This window comes from Rosa rugosa, unplaced genomic scaffold, assembly GCF_958449725.1.
Source record: "Rosa rugosa unplaced genomic scaffold, drRosRugo1.1 SCAFFOLD_166, whole genome shotgun sequence".
NCBI lineage: Eukaryota > Viridiplantae > Streptophyta > Magnoliopsida > Rosales > Rosaceae > Rosa > Rosa rugosa.
This window is the reverse complement of record NW_026908956.1, coordinates 1-19,468: the sequence shown is the minus strand read 5'-3', so window position 1 is coordinate 19,468 and position 19,468 is coordinate 1. Positions and strand designations below refer to the sequence as shown.

The 19,468-nt window shown below is 36.7% G+C and overlaps 1 protein-coding gene and 1 long non-coding RNA gene across 2 annotated transcripts; one reads left to right on the top strand and one right to left on the bottom strand.

The window, feature by feature from the left end:
• Positions 1-201: 201 nt before the first annotated feature.
• On the top strand, positions 202-3,087 carry LOC133724267 (uncharacterized). The gene is made up of 6 exons (XR_009853592.1): positions 202-723; positions 1,185-1,240; positions 1,362-1,523; positions 1,709-1,753; positions 2,466-2,585; positions 2,758-3,087. It is a non-coding gene; the product is annotated as an uncharacterized LOC133724267 (long non-coding RNA).
• Positions 3,088-15,434: 12,347 nt separating this feature from the next.
• LOC133724266 (inactive protein RESTRICTED TEV MOVEMENT 2-like) lies at positions 15,435-16,944 on the bottom strand. Its single transcript, XM_062150957.1, has 2 exons — positions 16,746-16,944; positions 15,435-16,657 (listed from the first exon to the last, which is right to left on the bottom strand). Exons 1-2 carry the CDS (start codon positions 16,879-16,881, stop codon positions 15,612-15,614), a joined length of 1,182 nt encoding a protein of 393 aa, XP_062006941.1. The 5' UTR covers positions 16,882-16,944; the 3' UTR covers positions 15,435-15,611.
• Positions 16,945-19,468: the final 2,524 nt, after the last annotated feature.

Sequence of the window (19,468 nt, the reverse complement as noted above, 5' to 3'; positions counted from 1 at the left end):
TCTCTCTCTCTCAGTCTCTCCATCTCAATCTTCTTATTTTTCCAGGTCTCAATCGAAAATGCTTTGTTCTCCTTTGCTGACTTCAATTCCTCTCCTCTGATCTCTCTCTCCTCTCACAATGGTTTTGAATTTCTTTGTGAAAATTCATTTGGTTTGCATATTTATTTCTAGATTCTCTAAAAATATCACTTTCCCTCCATTTTGTGCAATTCATATTACCATTCCTTCTTGCTGTATTCGTTAATTTGGTTTCCCATGTGCACACTACAATAAAAGGTTTTCAAAAGGACATATACTGGGTTTGAATTTTATGCATAGGTATTGACTGTGTTGTGAGTTCAGGTTGAGAATGTGAACCTACTACCTATGCAATAATATGTACAGCTTGGTAAAATCCGTGAAAAGATTTGGCATAAAAAAACAAAGATAAAAGTAGGGTTCGTGTATACTAGAAATCTAATACTTTAAGCTGTAAATGCGCGGGCTTTACTTAAAAAAATGGGGGGACTATTAAAAGTTGTTGGTTGATTAGAGATTCCCTTTCAGAGACTCTTCTGTTCTTTGTGTTGGATTTTTGAATGGGAAAGTTGTTCTTATTTCATTAACTTTACTCTGTTTTCAGGTTGCTTTGATGGGCAAGGCAGAGTCACTCCAAATGCATCTTAATTGAATTACTGAAACTGCAAATACTTACTCCAAAGGGTTGGAGCTATGTTTTGACAGGTGAACTATCAATTATCCTCTTCCCATTTGATTTTGATTTGTTTTCTTTTATTTGCAGTATACCTTTTTCTTTTTTTGTATTTTGTTTTCTTTTTTTGTTATAAAAAAATATTTTTGTCCTCAATATTAGTTTCAAATGGATATTTACTGCCTGTTAACAAAGGTTTTGTTGGTGGAGAAAATTGTAACTTCATTGTGCAAGCTAACACTGGATCATTTCTCTACAAGAGATTATTTACCATCTTTAATTGTTATTTAAATTTAAAACAATCAAAGGTTTTGAAAAGGACATATACCGGGTTTGATGGCTTTGGCACAAAATTGATAGAATACATTTTGCAATGACCTTTTACGATTACTTTTTATATAACGAGTCCCATGCCCAAAAAGTCAACTCAATAAGGTACTCTTTTTAGTTATATTTTTCTTTCCTAATGCAATTTTTATGCCTTTGGTTTCAGGGGCAATGACAGCTTTGCTTCGAAATCTTGATCATCGCATCTCAAGCTATTCATCTGTAAGTTCAATTCATCTCTTGGAATTTGAGATAAACTCCCGTTCATATGTATGGACCAAAACAGAAAATTTGACTAGATCTTAGAAATGTTGATCAAAAGAATTATCTCACGTGTATGTAGGTTATACGAAAGTCTGAGATCGAAGATGCAGAGGAATGCTTGAAACTGTTTTCTATGGACGAGGTGGCTAAATTTAATTAAATGACCCTTCCTAATGTCAACGACTTCAAAAACCACTCAAAAAGCCAGCCACGTAATGAAATCCACAAAGAACATATAGTGGTAAGATCGAGATCAAACTGCATCATTCCTAATGTTATTATGCCTATAGGTGAACTTATAGGGAGCAAATTTGTTCATATATAATTTTATCTGCTGACTACTATGGTTTGTCATTAAATTAGGAACAAGACAGATTGCCAACTTGACTTAAGTCACTGACTTTTATTTGAATGTTAATAATCTAGGTGCAGACATTCCTCCTGAGATCGGAAAGATGTGCAGCTTGGAAGGTTAATTCTATTTCTTTCAGCAAGTTTTTTTTTTGTTTCCTCTTCTGTTGATCATTTTGGTTTTTGTACGCATTTGATTAGTTTACTTTTGATTGTGTAGAATGACTTTATGAGCATTTTTGTGTAGTTTATAAGCTTTTGTTGTGAAAATATTTGAACTATGTTTGTTAGACAAAAAGAGAGACTATTGGATAGTTTCAGAACAAATGCGTTTCCTTTGTTTGGAGAATAGGACTATTTCCCCCCCCCCCCCCCCCAGTTTAATAGGACTGGGAACCTGCATAGAAAATTTGCTATGAAATAGTTGACATTGTTTATGGAGGGCTGTATCTAAATTTGATTGTCGAGGGGTGTATCTAAATTTGTACCTATGAAAGAGTAACTTATGAGTAACTTATCTAAATTTGTACCTATGAAAGAGTAACTTATGATTGCCAGTTCATTCCTCATGTTAGCTCTTTCCCCTGAGAGGCATTTCTTTACCTTGCTTTAGTTACTGTTAGGCAAAACTAATACCACAATTTTCAAAACAAAATAAATAGTCTTTGTGAGCTTAAGAGTTTTACACTGTGATGGAAGGCAAACATTTATCTCGATGTTTACTTCACTCCTAACAGATCACTTTTAACTTTCTTTCAGACACTACAATTTCTGACTTGCTTTAATTTCACATTTACCACACATGTAATTTAACATATATCCATTATTTCAGAAATTAGTAATCAAGACAAGGAGCATTGAGTTCATGCCATTCTATCTTTCTCTTCCAACCTTCTTGATGAGTCTCTCTTTCTCTGCATACGGACTTTTCAGAGAAGATCCATTCATATTTGTAAGTATGTGTGTGTGTGTGTGTATCCTTAGGCAGCAAACACATCTCACTTTATTTTATTTCTTGGCAACAGTTTACATTTCAATTGGCAAAATAAATATACATTTACAGTTCTTCTGATAACATATCTGATACATTTCTACAAGTCTCATTCCTCTGGTTGATTATCCAGGTTTGCCGAATCTGTGAATGTCAAGCAGCTTGAGAGCATATTGTCATCCATTTCAACTTCCATTATCAGATACCCTATCCGCGGCAAAGCCAAACCACGTTCTCTCTCACTTTCTAAATCCAAAGTCCAAACAAACATAACATTGACATGGATAAAGCATACAGTGGCTACCGTTTGTAGTAATGGTCATAAACTTTATGTATAACACATTTCCAGTTGTCTTTGTTGTTCTTTTGCATATTGTATTGGTTATGGATTTCAGTGGTATAATGAAGTATTACCACTGTTGCTTTCTTCCATTGTTTTGGTAATGGATATGTGATTTTTACAGACTCTGTTTCTATTCCTTCTTAGTCAGTCAGCCCTTCTTACAGAACCAGAGTTTACTTAATAGCCTTCACATTTATCATTCAAAAATTTTTAGAATATCAACTGGAATTAATAAAGGAAGTGATTTGGGTCAAAAAATTATTTTACCAAGCTCTCATACAGGAAGTCCTAGATATATGATTAACAATTATCAAGATGCTATGGCAATTTGCAGACAATATGGTAATCCTGATTTATTTATAACTTTTACTTGCAATGTCAAATGGATTGAAATAGAACGATATTTTCAAAAGATACCAAAATCTTCCCTAACCCCTATATAATCTTCCCTAAACCTCCAAAACCCGCGGCAGAGCGCGGGCATCAATTCTAGTAATAATTAAAGTATTAAATTAATAAGTTTTTTATTTTATTTTTATTATAGTCAACCATAAACCATAGTTAATCCCTGTTCAGTCAGGGTTATTTTTGGAATTTTCCTTCCATGTGGGACCCACTTTTACTGAGTTGGAAATGCTGACATGGCACTTAACGGTTGAATATAACGGAATCACGACGGAATGATCAATTGGACGAGAAATGGTTAGTGTAGGGGTGTTTTTGATGAAATTGAAAGTCGAGGGACTGAATTGATGTTCGACCCAAACCACAGGGTGCTAAACAGTAGTTAGCCCTAAAAATTTCCCAAATATCTATGTAATATCTTGTTCAACAGGTGTTCTAACAGTTCCATCTCTTGTGAATGTGCTGTTATCACCAGATACACTTGGCTTCCTCTTATCAAGGCCAAACACAAATCTTCCTACACCTTTGATCTCCAGATACCAGCTCTTGAACAGCAATCATGAGATACTTTCCTTCCTTGTGGATATCGAGACTTGGATCTTGAAGCTACATCATATAGAAATGGATTATCACTCAGAAGACCTAGAATCACTTCATTTTCTTTTGTGTAAGTTTCAATTTTCTATCGTACACTACAACAAAACTGAGCAACAGCCACACTTTGGTTGCCCATGATTTAAACAACTGTGGGTAATTCTCTATCAACAGTGACTTTAGTCCCACCAGTGCCTAGGATGGTGGTGAAGGCAATTGTTTATTAATTTTTATCTTGTCTAGTCACAATTATCGATGAACGTGGCTAGCTTTATATTTAAAAATGATGGGATGGACTGATGGAGGGTTATATAGTGTGAAGACCAACAGGAAAAAAAAAATCGATTGTGCTGTCGAATGCACTCTATGGATTCATTGTCTCACCCAAATTCTCTCCCTTCCAAACCAAACCTAGCCGCCATCCATGGAAGGCATACACCACCAAGTCCAGATCTCCCTATATGGTGGAAGCCAAGCCAAGCCAAGCTGGAGCGAGTCCATCTTGAAGTTCTTAAAGGTTTAGAACTTCAGATCTTTCCCTCTTTGCTACTAGTACATGATATATTTCCCTCCTTCTCGATCGTTCTTGCTCTCCTTAGACTCATAAATTCAAGATCTTTCCCATTCTGCATTTCAGTTTTTGGTCTTGTGCTTATCTGTAAAGTTTAGAAATTGTTTTTCTATGTATTTAATTTTACATTTTAGATTCTGAGTCAAATTGAATTAACCCAATTTAGTCCGAAAAAAAAATGTTTGGTAATCCCTGTCGAATGCACTCTACGGATTCATTGTCTCACCCAAATTCTCTCTCCCTTCCAAACCAAACCTAGCCGCCATCCATGGAGGGCATACACCACCAAGTCCAGATCTCCCTATATGGTGGAAGCCAAGCCAAGCCAAGCTGGAGTGAGTCCATCTTGAAGTTCTTAAAGGTTTAGAACTTCAGATCTTTCCCTCTTTGCTACTAGTGCATGATATATTTCCCTCCTTCTCGATCGTTCTTGCTCTCCTTAGACTCATAATGATTCAAGATCTTTCCCATTCTGCATTTCAGTTTTTGGTCTTGTGCTTATCTGTAAAGTTTAGAAATTGTTTTTCTATGTATTTAATTTTACATTATAGATTCTGAGTCAAATTGAATTAACCCAATTTAGTCCGAAAAAAAAATGTTTGGTAATCCCTGTAGAAACTAACAAGTAATTGCTCGATCTACCTTTTTTTTTTTTCCCTGTGAATTCAAATCTGGTTTTCAAATCTTGGTTTGAATTTGTGTTTTAAGTATTGTAATTTCAATTCCTTACCTTTGAAATTTAAGGAGGATCATCCTCATATGAATTGTACGTGTTTTCTGGATGAAACATTATTTTTAGTTTAGCGACATGACTGATATTAGGTTGTTCTTGGTTATTTCAGAGTTTAGCCACATAATTGGTCTATGATCTAAATGCATGGGAATCCTAATTGGTGAACCTTGCTAAGATGATGTAACAGTAACATTCGGGTATGCTTATTGATTATAAGAGTCCAGAAATAAATTTGTTTCTTAAAAGTTCATGTCAACTTCATTTACCTTGAACTTTGACTTGTGTGGAAATACTTGTATCTATGCATGACAAACTAGCACTTAATGCTTGTCTGCCTTTACATGACAGTTACTACCTAAATTAGAATGCTTAATATGATTACCTTTTCATTTCCACTATAAAGACTGATTAATGGTCCTAACACATACAAAAAACCCCTGATTTTCAAGTTGTTTATTTCATTTGTTTACTACTGCTAGGTGATGGAAGCTCTTTTGGACATGCTAAAAAGGATGGAAAATATCTTGATACCTATATTGTGATTCAAACTATGAGGTAAATACTTGTTGACAATTTTCTTTAAATTTCTATGTGGTTTGATTAACCTTCATAGGTGCAATGCATAGTTACAAGCAAACTATTATGTGTATCTAGTTATCTACTGAGATTATTGATATGCTAAAAGTAAGCGCGCAATTTAACCCTGCAAAATGTAATTGTTAGTATAAAATAAGTAAGGATCGTTCAAGCCGGGGATTGAGGGTACACCTGTAATTGCATAAACAAATAAAGAATTAATAAAAGAAGGAAGTATTATTTACAAAAATAAAACAAAGAATGAAAATATACACATGAAATTAAATGGGGGATTTAGGATTGTAAAATCAAAAATTAAAATAAATAAAATAAAGAAAATGTAAAAACACATATTCAAGGGTGGAACGCAAGGAACAAAGATCAAAACCACATTCATATGCAAGAAATCCGATTACAATTCCTATAGTTGATTTTCTATGTCATGAAAAAGAAGTTGACCATGTAAAACATTAATAAGCAAACGATTTCCCATATTTTACTTTTCTTGAATATTTAATCTAAGTGAAAACACCTAAATTAAACCTATTGAACATGCAATCATAGTCTAAAAAGCTAGCTAATCAAGAACACATTCAACGCATTAAGAACAAAGAAAGGATGTCAACCAAAGTGCACAATCTAGTATGAGAAAGCTCATCTATTTGCAATCCTCCTTAATTGATTTCGACTTTTGTCCAAAGCCTTTACTAAATAAGCAAACGATTTCCCATATTTTACTTTCCTTGAATATTTCATCTAAGTGAAAGCACCTAAATTAAACCTATTGAACATGCAATCATAGTCTAGAAAGCTAGCTAATCAAGAACACATTCAACGCATTAAGAACAAAGAAAGGATGTCAACCAAAGTGCACAATCTAGTATGAGAAAGCTCATTTATTTGCAATCCTCCTTAATTGATTTCGACTTTTGTCCAAAGCCTTTACTACTTATGAAATAGGTTCACAAAACTATTAGGTGAATTGTTTACCTAAATCTAGCCCCAATTACATGCATATATCCTAAGTTGGCCACCAAAGAACACATACATATAAAAGTTTTCTATAATCCAAAATCAATTAAGCAATCTCACATAAGCAACATAGAAATCAAAACTTTATTTCAAAACATATAAACAGGCTTTAAACTTTGCCCTTAACGTCATGTTAACTAGAATTCATAACCCTACGAATCAAACAAAGGAAAACAAAAGAAAGTATGAAATACATTGTGAAAGATGGATGACAAGCCTTGAGACGAAGAACTTGAAGATTCTTGAAAGCAAGCAACCTTCTAGGGACGACATAAGGGTGGATGGCAGATAGGAATTTGATGTATTGCATGCCTTCTTCTCCTCCTTGCTTGAAGACGCAGAACTAGAAGACTAGAGAATGGAATTGATTTTTTGGTGTGTGAAAAGAATGAAAGAATTGATGAATGAGGACGTCCCAAGGATGCATCTATATATAGGGGATGTCCAAGCCTTCTGGATCCTTCTTTTAATTTCTAGGAATTATCTGATTGATCCACACAACTCTAACCAATCAGATAAATCCACGTTAGCATTCTTGTGTCATTGAACCAATGAGAAGCCTTCAAAATTGCACCTTGATTCTAGGAAGATAATCTTTGCTGAATTAAAATGAATATTTTCTGATTTTATCTCCTAAAATTCGTCCAAATAGGGGTGTGAGCAACAAGCAACGTATCTGGACTTGTTTCCATCCTTTTTGCATGTTGTAATCCCTTAAAACTCTCCAAGGATGATGCCAAACCCTTCTGGAAACCTCTAGGACATCCCCATGTGTAATATTATCTGAAATATGAAGCATAAATTCGGCCATGGACTTCCCGATGTAATTTGGGCCTCAAAACAGAAATTCCCGTCAAAAGTCCGATTCCCAGGCAGCTTGACCTTCCTGTACTAAATAGGTCATAACTTCTTCTAGAAAAATGATATTAATAAGCCATAAAAAATCTCTGGAAACTAGACATTCGAGGCTTTCCATCAATATAAAGATCATCATCTAGTTCATTTTGACTTGCTCTCAATGCTCTGTCGAAGTTGACTGACTTGCACGGGCAGATTTCTTGATTTGGACTTTCATGAGTTTTTTCTCCAAGTGTTCTCAGGTTTCCTAGCTCCATCAAAACTCCTTATGTGTTCAGGACTCCTAATCAAACAAGGACTCTTCACATGAAATGTTCTTGAACGTTCCGGAATCTTCTTTTTCTTTTCTAGTTCAACTAGGACTCCTTGTGTCATTAGGATTTCTTCTTTGATTGGGTTTCCTAGTCGGACCAGGATTTCCTGGATGGACCAGGAAAATTTCATTTATTCATTTTAGCTCATTTCTCCATCCTTATGCCTTGCCTTTGTCATCTCCAACGTCTCACATCCTTCTCATGTGTCTTTAAACTCATTTCTTCTCCATTTGCTCTAAGGTACCTAAAAATAGAAAGTTTATTAAAATTGATTTATTTAAGGAAATAACTAAGTAAAATATGAGGAAATAACTATTAAAACATCGCATTATAATGCTCCTATCAATTATGTGGTTAATCAATTCCTTTTTGGTGACTTGGGTTTCAACATACATCAATCTATTTTTGTGTTTTAAGTTTTTTTTCACTGTTGTCCTATCAATTCAGATGCTATTTGAACTGTGATGATATTGATGCAAACGCCTGATGACTATCTGAAGTCAGGGAAGCTTCTTGCACCAGAACTCATAACATAAATGTGATACGCAGTTGTGGAGTTATGTATCTTATAACATAAATGTGATATGTAGTAGTATGTTTCCCTCATCTTTACATGCTTTAAAGTGGTCCTTTTAAGTTTAAATATGTTAACCTCGAATTATAAACTACATACTCATTGCTTTGCACCATGGTGCTAGTGGTTTGCTGTGCTAGTTATTTTTAGCAACTGATTACCCATGATTGATCTTACAGATGTGAAAATGCTTGTTGGGCTTTGCTGCTAAATTTGCCTCAGCAAGTGTAGTTGTTCTAGGATATCAAGAAGGCGCTATCAAGACAATTGCAGATAAGGTTGCGACATAAATGAGGCAAAGCTTGTAGACAAAATATTCTTAGGTCCTGTATGCATTATTATGTGGTTGCTTGAAGTTGGCAATTGATTTTCATGTTTACAGTTTGATCCTTGGTACCATAATTATTAGTGAAATGCACTTGTTTCTTTCATATGTAGAGAAATTTGAAGTTGTAATTGAATGATTTCAGGAATTTTATAATTAAATATTTTGGAATGATTAATTTTATGCATCTTTTTATTTAATAATTTTTTTTAAAAATTGCAAATAGAGATAGTCACAGTTTGTATTAATGGTTGGTATTGAACCTAATAAAATATTGTTAAAATAGTTTAGAATTGGCACACATAATTGTGGGTCCCTTCATTGTCATACCCACGAAAGAGTTGGAATGTGGCACATTTGAAGGATGGCAACGGCTCCACAGCGCACTGACATTTTTAAAAGTGGCTGCAGTGTGGCTTTGGGCATTGGACACGAATAAACGTGTCTCTTACTTGTCGTTTTCTGTATAAAGCCACGAACATGGTAAGTGGCTGTAGCTTATAATTGTAGTGGTGGTATTGGATCAAAGCAGCATTTTTTACAAAATTCAGGGCATGCTAGGAAGATACATAATGTTGGAATTGTGGAACTCAGTATACAGAACATGGAAACCAGTCAACAATAGCCATTTATTTCAAGGAGAGCGTTGCATATTCCTTAATTAGACTGATAGATTGATATATTAATGTGTATGAATCTAGTACTAAAGGCCAAAAGCACCAAACTTGGTAAGGTCTTAACTCTTGAACAAAAATGTCTAATAGCTCATTAGTCCCATAAACATAATGATGCATGCAAATGTAGGCTTTCTTATGTGCTAGTTATCTCCATCTGAAAGAAAAGAAGGCGGTTGAAAACTTGAAAATAAAGTTCTTAAAAGAAGAAGACCATTGTACACAATTTTTGATAAAATTTTTGTAATGACAAACTACAGAAAAAACATTGATACAAGTAGATAAAAAGAATTGTCTAACAAGAGAGCCGCTTCTTTTATTGTAATACCCCGAAAAATCCAAATTAAATTCTGTGGATTTTTAGAAATGATTTCACGATAGTGGGAGCGAGTACGAGGCTCGGAGGAATTGTGGAATTAGTTCGAACGATTAATTTTCGAAAAAACGAACGTTATTTAGGGGGTCTCAAAAAGTGACTTTTTATACATTGGGAATTTGGGAAAACTTCCTTCATGAAAGTTGTAGAGGACATTAAACCGAGTGCGTGCATATGTGGTACGTAAAAATCGGAGTTCGTATGCGAAAGTTATAAGCAAAATATGAAAGTTACTGTTTATGGTAGATTGGTATAAATTTGAAATGTTACTGTAGCCAGGTAACTTTTCTTTCTTTTCTCTCTCCTTCCCCCGTGCTCTCTCAGTCTCTCTCTTCTGCAACTCTCTCTTTCTCTCTTCTGCAACCTCCTCTTTCACCACCTCTAGACCACCAAATGGCGAGCTGCGAGCATCGATAGACTCGTCTCTTCCTCCTTATCACGCATGTGGGAGTTGTTTACGACGATTTGGCCGGAAATGTGGAGATCGAAGCCAACATTTTTACTGTAGCAAATTAGTCAACGCCGATTTCCGGCCACCTCCAGTCATAAACCCAGGTCCATTAGAAGCGCCTTAAGCCGCTCTTCATGCTCGCCAAGTCTCATAACCCAGATCGAAGCATGGAGGAAGAAAGCATAATTGGAAAATTTCACTGTACATCGGAGTGCTTAATTGTTCGGCTACTTCAAGGTATTTTCTGACTTTGTCACAGTTGAGAAAGTGATTGGAAATGTTGAGATGATGCTGTGGATGAAATTTGGTGGCCAGAGGAGGTGGTTGACCGCCGCGTTGACCGCCGTTGACCGCCCACTGACCGCCGCTTGTGGCGGCGTATTCGACCATATTTTGAGTTTTTATTATCTAGGTGATGATCTACGCATCCTTACGAGCGTTTTGATATATTACAAGGTCATTTTAGAAAACGTTGATAAATAGTGAATTTATGTTTTGACGTTACTATTTAACGTTTTTACGTTTTATCTTCGGTTTACGATCTGTGAGGATCTGACCATCGGTTTTACTTCAAATTTGGATATGATGATCTTATGACTGTCCCAGTGGCTTTGTGTGGTCATGGGCGAAGATCCGACCGTTGGATCTTCGTATAAATGTAAAACAATGATTCGGAAGGCGATTCGTGAGAATCCGACCGTCAGATTTTCGTATAATTTTATGGAGATGTTTGTTAGAGTGATTCAAGAAGATCTGACCATTGGATCTTTGTGATAATTTTGGAGGATGATCCTAAGGGCGATCCGTGAGGATCCGACCGTTGGATCATCGTATAATTTTGATCCGACCGTTGGATCATCGTATAATTTTGATCCGACCGTTGGATCATCGTATAATTAGGATCCGACCGTTGGATCATCGTATAAATTCGATCTGACCGTTGGATCATCATTAAATTAGAATCCGACCGTTGGATTTCCGTATATGTGTGGTTTATGAATGATTGCTAAGTTAAGATCGTATCTGACTAGGTGATTGACGGTTTGAGTTGGTGGACGATTGTGGATCGTATTTTGAGCTGAATTGAAGACGCAGCGGGATTATCGAGGTGAGTAAACCTCACGTGGTTCATATTACGAACCCAATACAATTAATTGCTTTATTTTGTTGCAATCATATGAACTATTGTTGGTGTTACTAGACATTCCTGTGTGAATGTCTGTATATATATTATTACGTGAAATAATATGTATTGTTGGAGTTGTGTTGAGTTATTGTTGAGAAACAATATATTGTGAGAGATATTGAGTTTATTGTTGAGAAACAATATATTGTGAGAGGTGTTGAGTTTTATTGTTGAGGAACAATAAATTGTTGTGATCTGTGGAGATCACTAGGTCACGAGGTGACCATGGCATCTATTAGTGAATCACGCTCTCGTACCGGGCTGGTGGTTATTAATAGTATTAAATCGTAATCACGTCTGTGGCCGGACGAGTGGTTACGTTCAGTTAGAGCTCTAGTCTGTCTGCCAAATGTGGAGTGAACTTATGAGTGAAATTGAGAGTAACTCATAAGTGTCAATATATATATGGTAACCTTATGAGGGAAATTGAGAGTAACTCATAAGGGTCTATATATATATATGAGTCTGTCTACCAAATGTTGGGAAATCTTATGAGCGAATTTGAGAGTAACTCATAAGTGTCTATATATATATATGAGAGTGAGTGATCTTATGAGCTAAATTGAGAGTAACTCATAAGTGTCTATATATATATATGAGAGTGAGTGATCTTATGAGCTAAATTGAGAGTAACTCATAAGTGGCTATATATATATATGAGAGTGAGAAAGTAACGTGGGTTTGTGGTAGTCTTGAAATCTAATAAATCAACAGTTCTTTCTTGTTTACTCATACTGGCTGTAAAAAGCTTACCGGGTTTTGTGTTGTTGCAACTCCCGGTACACTATTCAAATTGTGTAGCGGGTAATCCTACAGGACAGGAGAACCAGGACGGTGATCGTGCGGTTAGAGCAATTGTTAGAGTTTTACAACAATTGTAAGTTGTGAGGTGTGTTATGCTCATTTGAGCTTTATAATATATTGTGAGAGTGAATTGTAATAATGAACTCGAAGTTTCGAGATTTGGTTTTTTGTAATTGTAATTATTCAGGTTTCGGATTTGAATTTATTATTCAAAATTCGGGGCGTGACATTTATGGTCCCCATTCATCTATGTTTATCCTTGCAAGTCCACAAAGTTCACAGCTTCAGAGAAAGTAGCAGGTAACCATTCTATAACTAAACTTAGGCAGAGAAACACACCCATAAACAACTACCTTGACCCTAAAAAAGCTTGATTCAATATACTTCTATAAATGCAAGATTTCAGGGAGAAAAGTGAGTGTAACAAATCTAGACGGGATGCAAGTTCTGCGTGTTATGTTGTTTAAGTGAAATCATTTTAGACTCACCTTCTTCTGAATAAGCACATTAAGCTCTTCTTTAAGCTTCAAATAGCAGTCCATCAAACTAGGATCCATGAAGAAGTCAATATAGCCATCCAACATTTTCAAATGCCCAGCCTAAGGGTTGGAAAAAATATATAGAGGAATAAATTGAGAAAAAGGGAAGATATGGATCAGAAAATCACAAGCCAATTCCCTAGGATGAATGTCATTAAAAATCAAAAATGGACCCCATGGTTTTAGGGAACCACAAAAAAGGATCAAAATGGAATCAAACACACTAGTAGAATCGAAAAGTCAAATGCTCGAGGAGGGCGATTAAGATGAACGCTCAAGGACAAGGAGATCCTACAGCATCAAAAGAGAGGGAACCTCCTAATTGGGTTTAGGTCGAGACCAAATTTTAGAAATTTCCTCTTAGGACGAGTGTCCTAAAAGAAAATTTGGGGGTGAGTGTAGGGGTGATCAGTAAATTCGGACCCACAATCATGACAATTAACCCCACCATGAATATGAGAATGATTTCAACCATGAATCCGATGATAAGTACGATCGTAAATTCAACAATGATGACGACCATAAATCGCGACAATGATTACAGCAATAGTGCTGTAATCGTTACAGCCATAAAGCACGACAATAATGACTGTCATAAAGCTTACAGTAATTACAGGCAAGGACCAAAATATCGACTATCGAGGTCAGAAAAATAGATATTTTGACCGAAATGTCGAGAAAGTATCGATATCGATAAATTTTCGAGAGAAATGATGGAAAGAGGGTAAATATATGAAGAAGGTATATATGTGAAAATGTACACCCAAATTACATCTCAGTGGGGATGGTTGAGGAGTTCTGACATACCATGGGCAACAAGGTTCAAATCACCTTAACGTTACCTTGCATTTTGCAAATTAGATAATTTCGAGTTTGGGCCCAAGTTGGGCAGTTGGGCCATTAGACAGAATTTCGAGAATTTCAGGAAAATTTCCCAGAATTTCGAGTATCGCATGATATTTTCTTGGTATATTAATTAAATATCGAGACTCTGAAGAAAAATATATATATTGCGGAAATTTCAGGGATATTTTCGATTTTTTCAGTTCTTGATTACTGGTATTAAGATGGTAGTAATTACAGGTATTAGGATGATAGTAGTCGTGACATATGACCCAAGTCCTCCCACACCTATAAAAAGGGGGACACGACGACCAGGTATAATAGCTCATTCTGACTCATTTGACTTCACTCAACTAAGAGAGTTACTAACTTGGGCATTTGAGTATTTTCTGCAGGTACCCCCATTCCGCTTGTCCGGGCCACAGTCAAACTCCAAGTTAACGCTCAAAAGAAGCTTCTTGGTCGTTCTTGGTCAGCTCCCGCTCCAGTTCGCATTCATTGGTGAGTCAAAAAATTCTCTTTGGAATTTCTCTTCACTAACAACAAACCCCATACATCTTTTATTAGACGTGTGTATGATGACATTACCTTTCATCTTCAGGAGATGTCGGGTTCTTATTTCACTCATGCTTACCGTCAAGCCAATGTTGTAACTCACAAATTAGCTAGTTTTGCTTTTATTAATTCTCTATCTTCATAGTGGGATGTTATTTCTCCTACTTTTGCTTTTGTTTCTGATGTAATTTTGAAGGAGGCTTCTCCTTAATTTGAATAAGAGTTGTCATTTGCCCTCAAAAATAAAAAAAATAAAAAGGAAAGAAAAGGAGTTGCTGACCCTAATTATACCAATCTAGAACTGCAACAACAAACCACCTCACTACTATCTTTCTATATATATATATATAGAGAGAGAGAGAGAGAGGGCTTCCACTAAGAGATTTTTTTTTTTGGCCATTTTAAGGAATCGCTTATTAGACCCACTTTATGATCGTATTTCGGCATCCTGACTGTTCAGTTTTTAGTCCTAATATATAAATCATTTCTGCAAATTTTCAGCTAAATTAATTATCGTTAAGGTATCAAACTAGATTAAATTAATGGACGAATCAAATTTGTCCAACCTGAACCGTTCATGCTTATAGTTGTAAATCACAGTTATGAATGCCTTAATGATTATCAATTTGGCTAAACATTTGCAGAAGTGATCTACTCATATAGACCTAAAAACTGAACGGTTGAGATCTGGATATGTGATAAAAAAGTAGGTCTAATAAGCAATCCATAAAATAGTAAAAAAAAATGGATCCCTCACTAAATGGGCCCTATTTCAATTGAATCAGAGAGTCAACCAGCTCTATACAATCTCAATTGTCCTTCAGTTTATTCTCCGTCAGATTTCAACGTTAACTTAATTACATCTCCCAGCTCCTCTTTCAAACCCACAACATTAACAAGTATAAAACAAAGTAGAGGCTAACGTTGAAAACCCTGTTTCACAAAAATGTAACAGAGCTTACCGTAGTACTAATTTCCGGGTCTTAAGGATATCCATGATGAATGTTAAAAAAATAAATTAATTAAAAATTGAAAAAAAAAAAATCCCCTGATGAACTCTTCATCTGTTGCTTAAAAGGTAATCGTCAGTGACAAGTGTGCTTTCATTCCAGTGGGAGTTATAGATTACATCTTTGAATTAAGGTAAACTTCGGTGTATCTATACAAATGCATGCTTTTGTGTACATTTAGTTTGTAATGACATAGTATACGTGATTTAGAAGAGATACCATGCTTAGTTCTTGGGTTTTCCGGAGCACCATAAGTTGTAGGTCGTGTAAGCCCCAAATGCCACAAGAACAAGAACTGCTGCCCCCACATTTATTAACAGCTGCTTTTCTTCATTATTTACCCACTTGTCTAGATTTTTTATCCCTTGCTTTGCAGAATTGCAAACCTCTTCCCCAACACCAGTGCCAAAACGTTTGCTCTTCTTCTTTATCTTATCTAAAGTATTTGGGGCAAACCTTTCGATTACAGCTTTTTCTGTGCTTCTCTCACCAGTCATCTTACTCAGAGGTGTGTCGACAACATTTTCAGCATTCTTTGGTTCTCCCGGCTTCTCATTTTCCTCGCTTATGTATCTATCCTGAACCTCCTTTTTGTAGTCCGCCTTCGCCTTTTCATCTCCCATAGTTTTTGGTGGAATTTCATCCCTACCCTTTTGAGGTTTGGGCTCACTTGCAGCACTACTCAACGCGATCACCCTCTTCTCATCCCTTTGTGCCTTTGGCTCTGGAGCAGCTACTTGGGGGTCTTTGGCAGCAGTAGCAATAGCTGTTTGGTGAATGGCATCCTGACCCTTCTGTAAATTGGGCTCGACAGCAGGTTTTTGAGATGGAGGAGCAGCTACTTGGGGGTCTTTAGATGGAATACTTATCTTTTCCTTTTGTTTTTCGTCTCGGGCAGCAGTAGCAGCAGGTTTTTGAGATGGAGGAGCACGTATCTGGTCCTTCTCTTTCGAAGGAACCTTGTCGTCCTCCAAGACTTTCTGTGGCTTTGCCTCAGTAGCAGCAGCGGCTTTTGGCTTTGTCTCTTGGATTGGCTTGGCTGCAGCCGCTGCTTCTTTAGGATCTACTTTTGGGACTTCCTTTGGCAATGTAATGGTAAGAACGCCATTGTTAAACTTTCCATGAATTTTACTTTCGTGGCAATTTTGTGGAAGAGGAAAGGTTTGGTTGAAACGGCTCCATCTGTTGTTGCCAAGGGGTCGTTGTCCATGGACCCTGATCACACCAGGGGCGTGCACAAATGTAATCCTTACTTGCTCTTTCAAAAAACCTGCAAATAATAAGAAGCAATTGATAATTCTAACACACAAGCTACAAATTAATTGGGGTAATTTGAACTATATTAAAAAGTAACAGACCAGGAAGTTGAACATATATGATGTGAGCTTCAGGTTCTTCCTTCAATTCAAACTGGGGCTGGAAATCCTCATAAGTGGGACGAATGGATTGTCTTGGACGTGTATTAGTAGCACCAACGCGTTGCCTCATAGCCATCAATCTCTCTTTGTTTCTTTGTTTTGGTTCTCTATCTTAATTCCCTTGTTAATTTGCATCAGGTTCTACGTTGTATATATACATGAGAGTAAGTATTGGGTTTTCTTATGAATGAGACTATTCCTTTTTTGCTGATTTGGTTTTGTGGTGTTTTACAAGCTAGGCTAGGCTTCTATGTGTATCCCTGTCCCTGGGTCATCTACCAGGTATAACGTCTACTACAAACAAATTCAAAGTTGGCAGCTGGCCAGCGGCTGCATGCTTATACCCTCAAATTGAAACAATGGAGTAAATCATTTCAGCTTGTTCTCTATAGTTGGAAAAAGATTCAATTTTCGGAGGTCAAAGTGCAGGTTGTGTTCTTCTCAATACGTACATAAGTGGAGTGCAGTAACATATATGGTTAATTAATACTATTATTACCGTATATAGTGATCGCCTAAATAAACTTCCCTCTGTCTCATCTTTACAAAATTGACATATGTGGACAGAATACTTAAATAAATAAATATATATATATATAGAGTCCGGTTCTGAAGAGGACGTCCGCACTTCGCTAAAGTGCGGACGTCGACGCAGCTGAGGCGTTCCAAGCGGTGACGGCGGCGCGCGGCTTGCAGGAGGGAGGCCGGAGGCATCCCGGACGGTTTTGGGCAGTGTTCGAGGTCGGAGGAGGTCGGGGTTGTAGGTTATGGGCTGCACCCAACCTGCAACTGCAGGTTTTCTGCAGTGAGCTGCAACCTAGTCGCCGGCGACTCCACCGACTGCAGACCGCTCCGTCCGCCAAGGCCCGCCGCTCCGTCGAACCCCGAGCCGAGCTGCAGTGGCGACGTCCGCACTTTAGCAACAATGCGGACGTCCTCTTTAGAACATTTTCGTATATATATATATAGGATTTTTCTCAGGTAAGGATGTCCTTACCTAAGGTTTAGGTACGGATTTGGTGTTTTCACCCACTTTCTGATCACATCTTAACCGTTCAGTTTTTAGGTCCTAATGTATAGATCACCTCTGCAAAATTTCAGCCAAATTGATGATCGTTAAGGCTTCCAAAACTGCAATTTACACGAACGGACTGAATCTGTCGAACCGGAACCGTTCGTATTTATAATGGTAAATTGCAGTTTTGGATGCCTTAACGATCACCAAATTGGTTTAAACTTTGCAGAGGTGATCTATACATTAGGGCCTAAAAACTGAACGGTTAAGATGTGAAAATGTGATCGGAAAGTGGGTGAAAACCGGAAATCCGTACCTAAGGCTAGGTAAGGACGTCCTTAGTGTAGCCCATCCAGAGCGAGGTTAGGGATTAGGATCACTTTTCGGTCGTATATTTACATCTCAACCGTTCTGTTTTTAGGTACTAATGTATAGATCATCTCTGCAAAATTTCAGCCAAATTGATGGTTTTTAAGGTCTCTAACTCGCTTAAACTAATGGACAAACTGAATCTGTCCAACCTGAACCGTACTAGTTTTAAGGTAATTATCAATGCCTTAACGACCATCAAGTTGGCTGAAATTTTATAGAGATGATCTATACATTAGTACCTAAAAATTGAATGGTTGAGATATGGATATGCGACCGAAAAATGACCCTAAACCCTAACCTCGCTCTGTATAGTGATGCGGCTTAAATAGCCTCACAATTTAACCCTGCAAAATGTAGTTGTCAGTATAGGATAAGCAGTGATCGTTCAGTCCGGGGATTGTAGGGTACACCTACACAAAAAGGTCAATTAGCAAATAAAAGAATAAAATGGGGGTTTTGAGATTTGGTTCCTAATCTACTTAAAATAAAAACGAAACAAATAAAACTATATACAATGATCGACTTCCCTAACCTAGACCAATTCCACTCAGAAATTACTAAGTGTAAAAACAGAAAATCCATTTCAACATGCTACAAAAATGTGCCTATCTTAAATGCCTAGATAAGAGCCCAAATGAAAAGCCTCAGCGGATCAATCCATTTATCTAATTCGTTCTAATGTAGGCTTGGATCGGAAAAGTCCTTACCAAGCCTAATACTACTAGTTTTCGAAAAGACTCAGCGTAATTCTCTTAACTAGTAGTATTATCTAACCCTCGAATCAACTCACACGTGCAAATTAACCATTACACATAGAATTTAACACGTAATTTCCAGAATCGTTTAATCATTAAAGCATGATTTTTACCACTTTTTAGAACTAATTGCTACTTGTTTAACTCAGCGCCTTAACAAATAACAATTACCCTTGGCAAATTAAGCAAACACACAAGAATACTCAGCGTGATTCTAGCATGCAAACTTATTAACCTAACTCTGAAAATTACCTAAACACGTAAAAGGGCACAAGATTGTGACATGCATCATCAAAGAATTCTCGAAATTAACTCAATAATAAACTGAAAATCTCAAAAATATTAATAAAAATATTCTGAAAATCTCATGTCTCCAATTACACAACTCACAAATCCAAAGACACAAAACCGAAACAACAATTGTAAGTAGAGTCATAGTTACACTTTGAAGCTTTCCTCAGCGGCTTAGCAACAAGGTGATGAACTCGTCTCTGCTATGGTGGTGGAGCGTCCTTGACTCA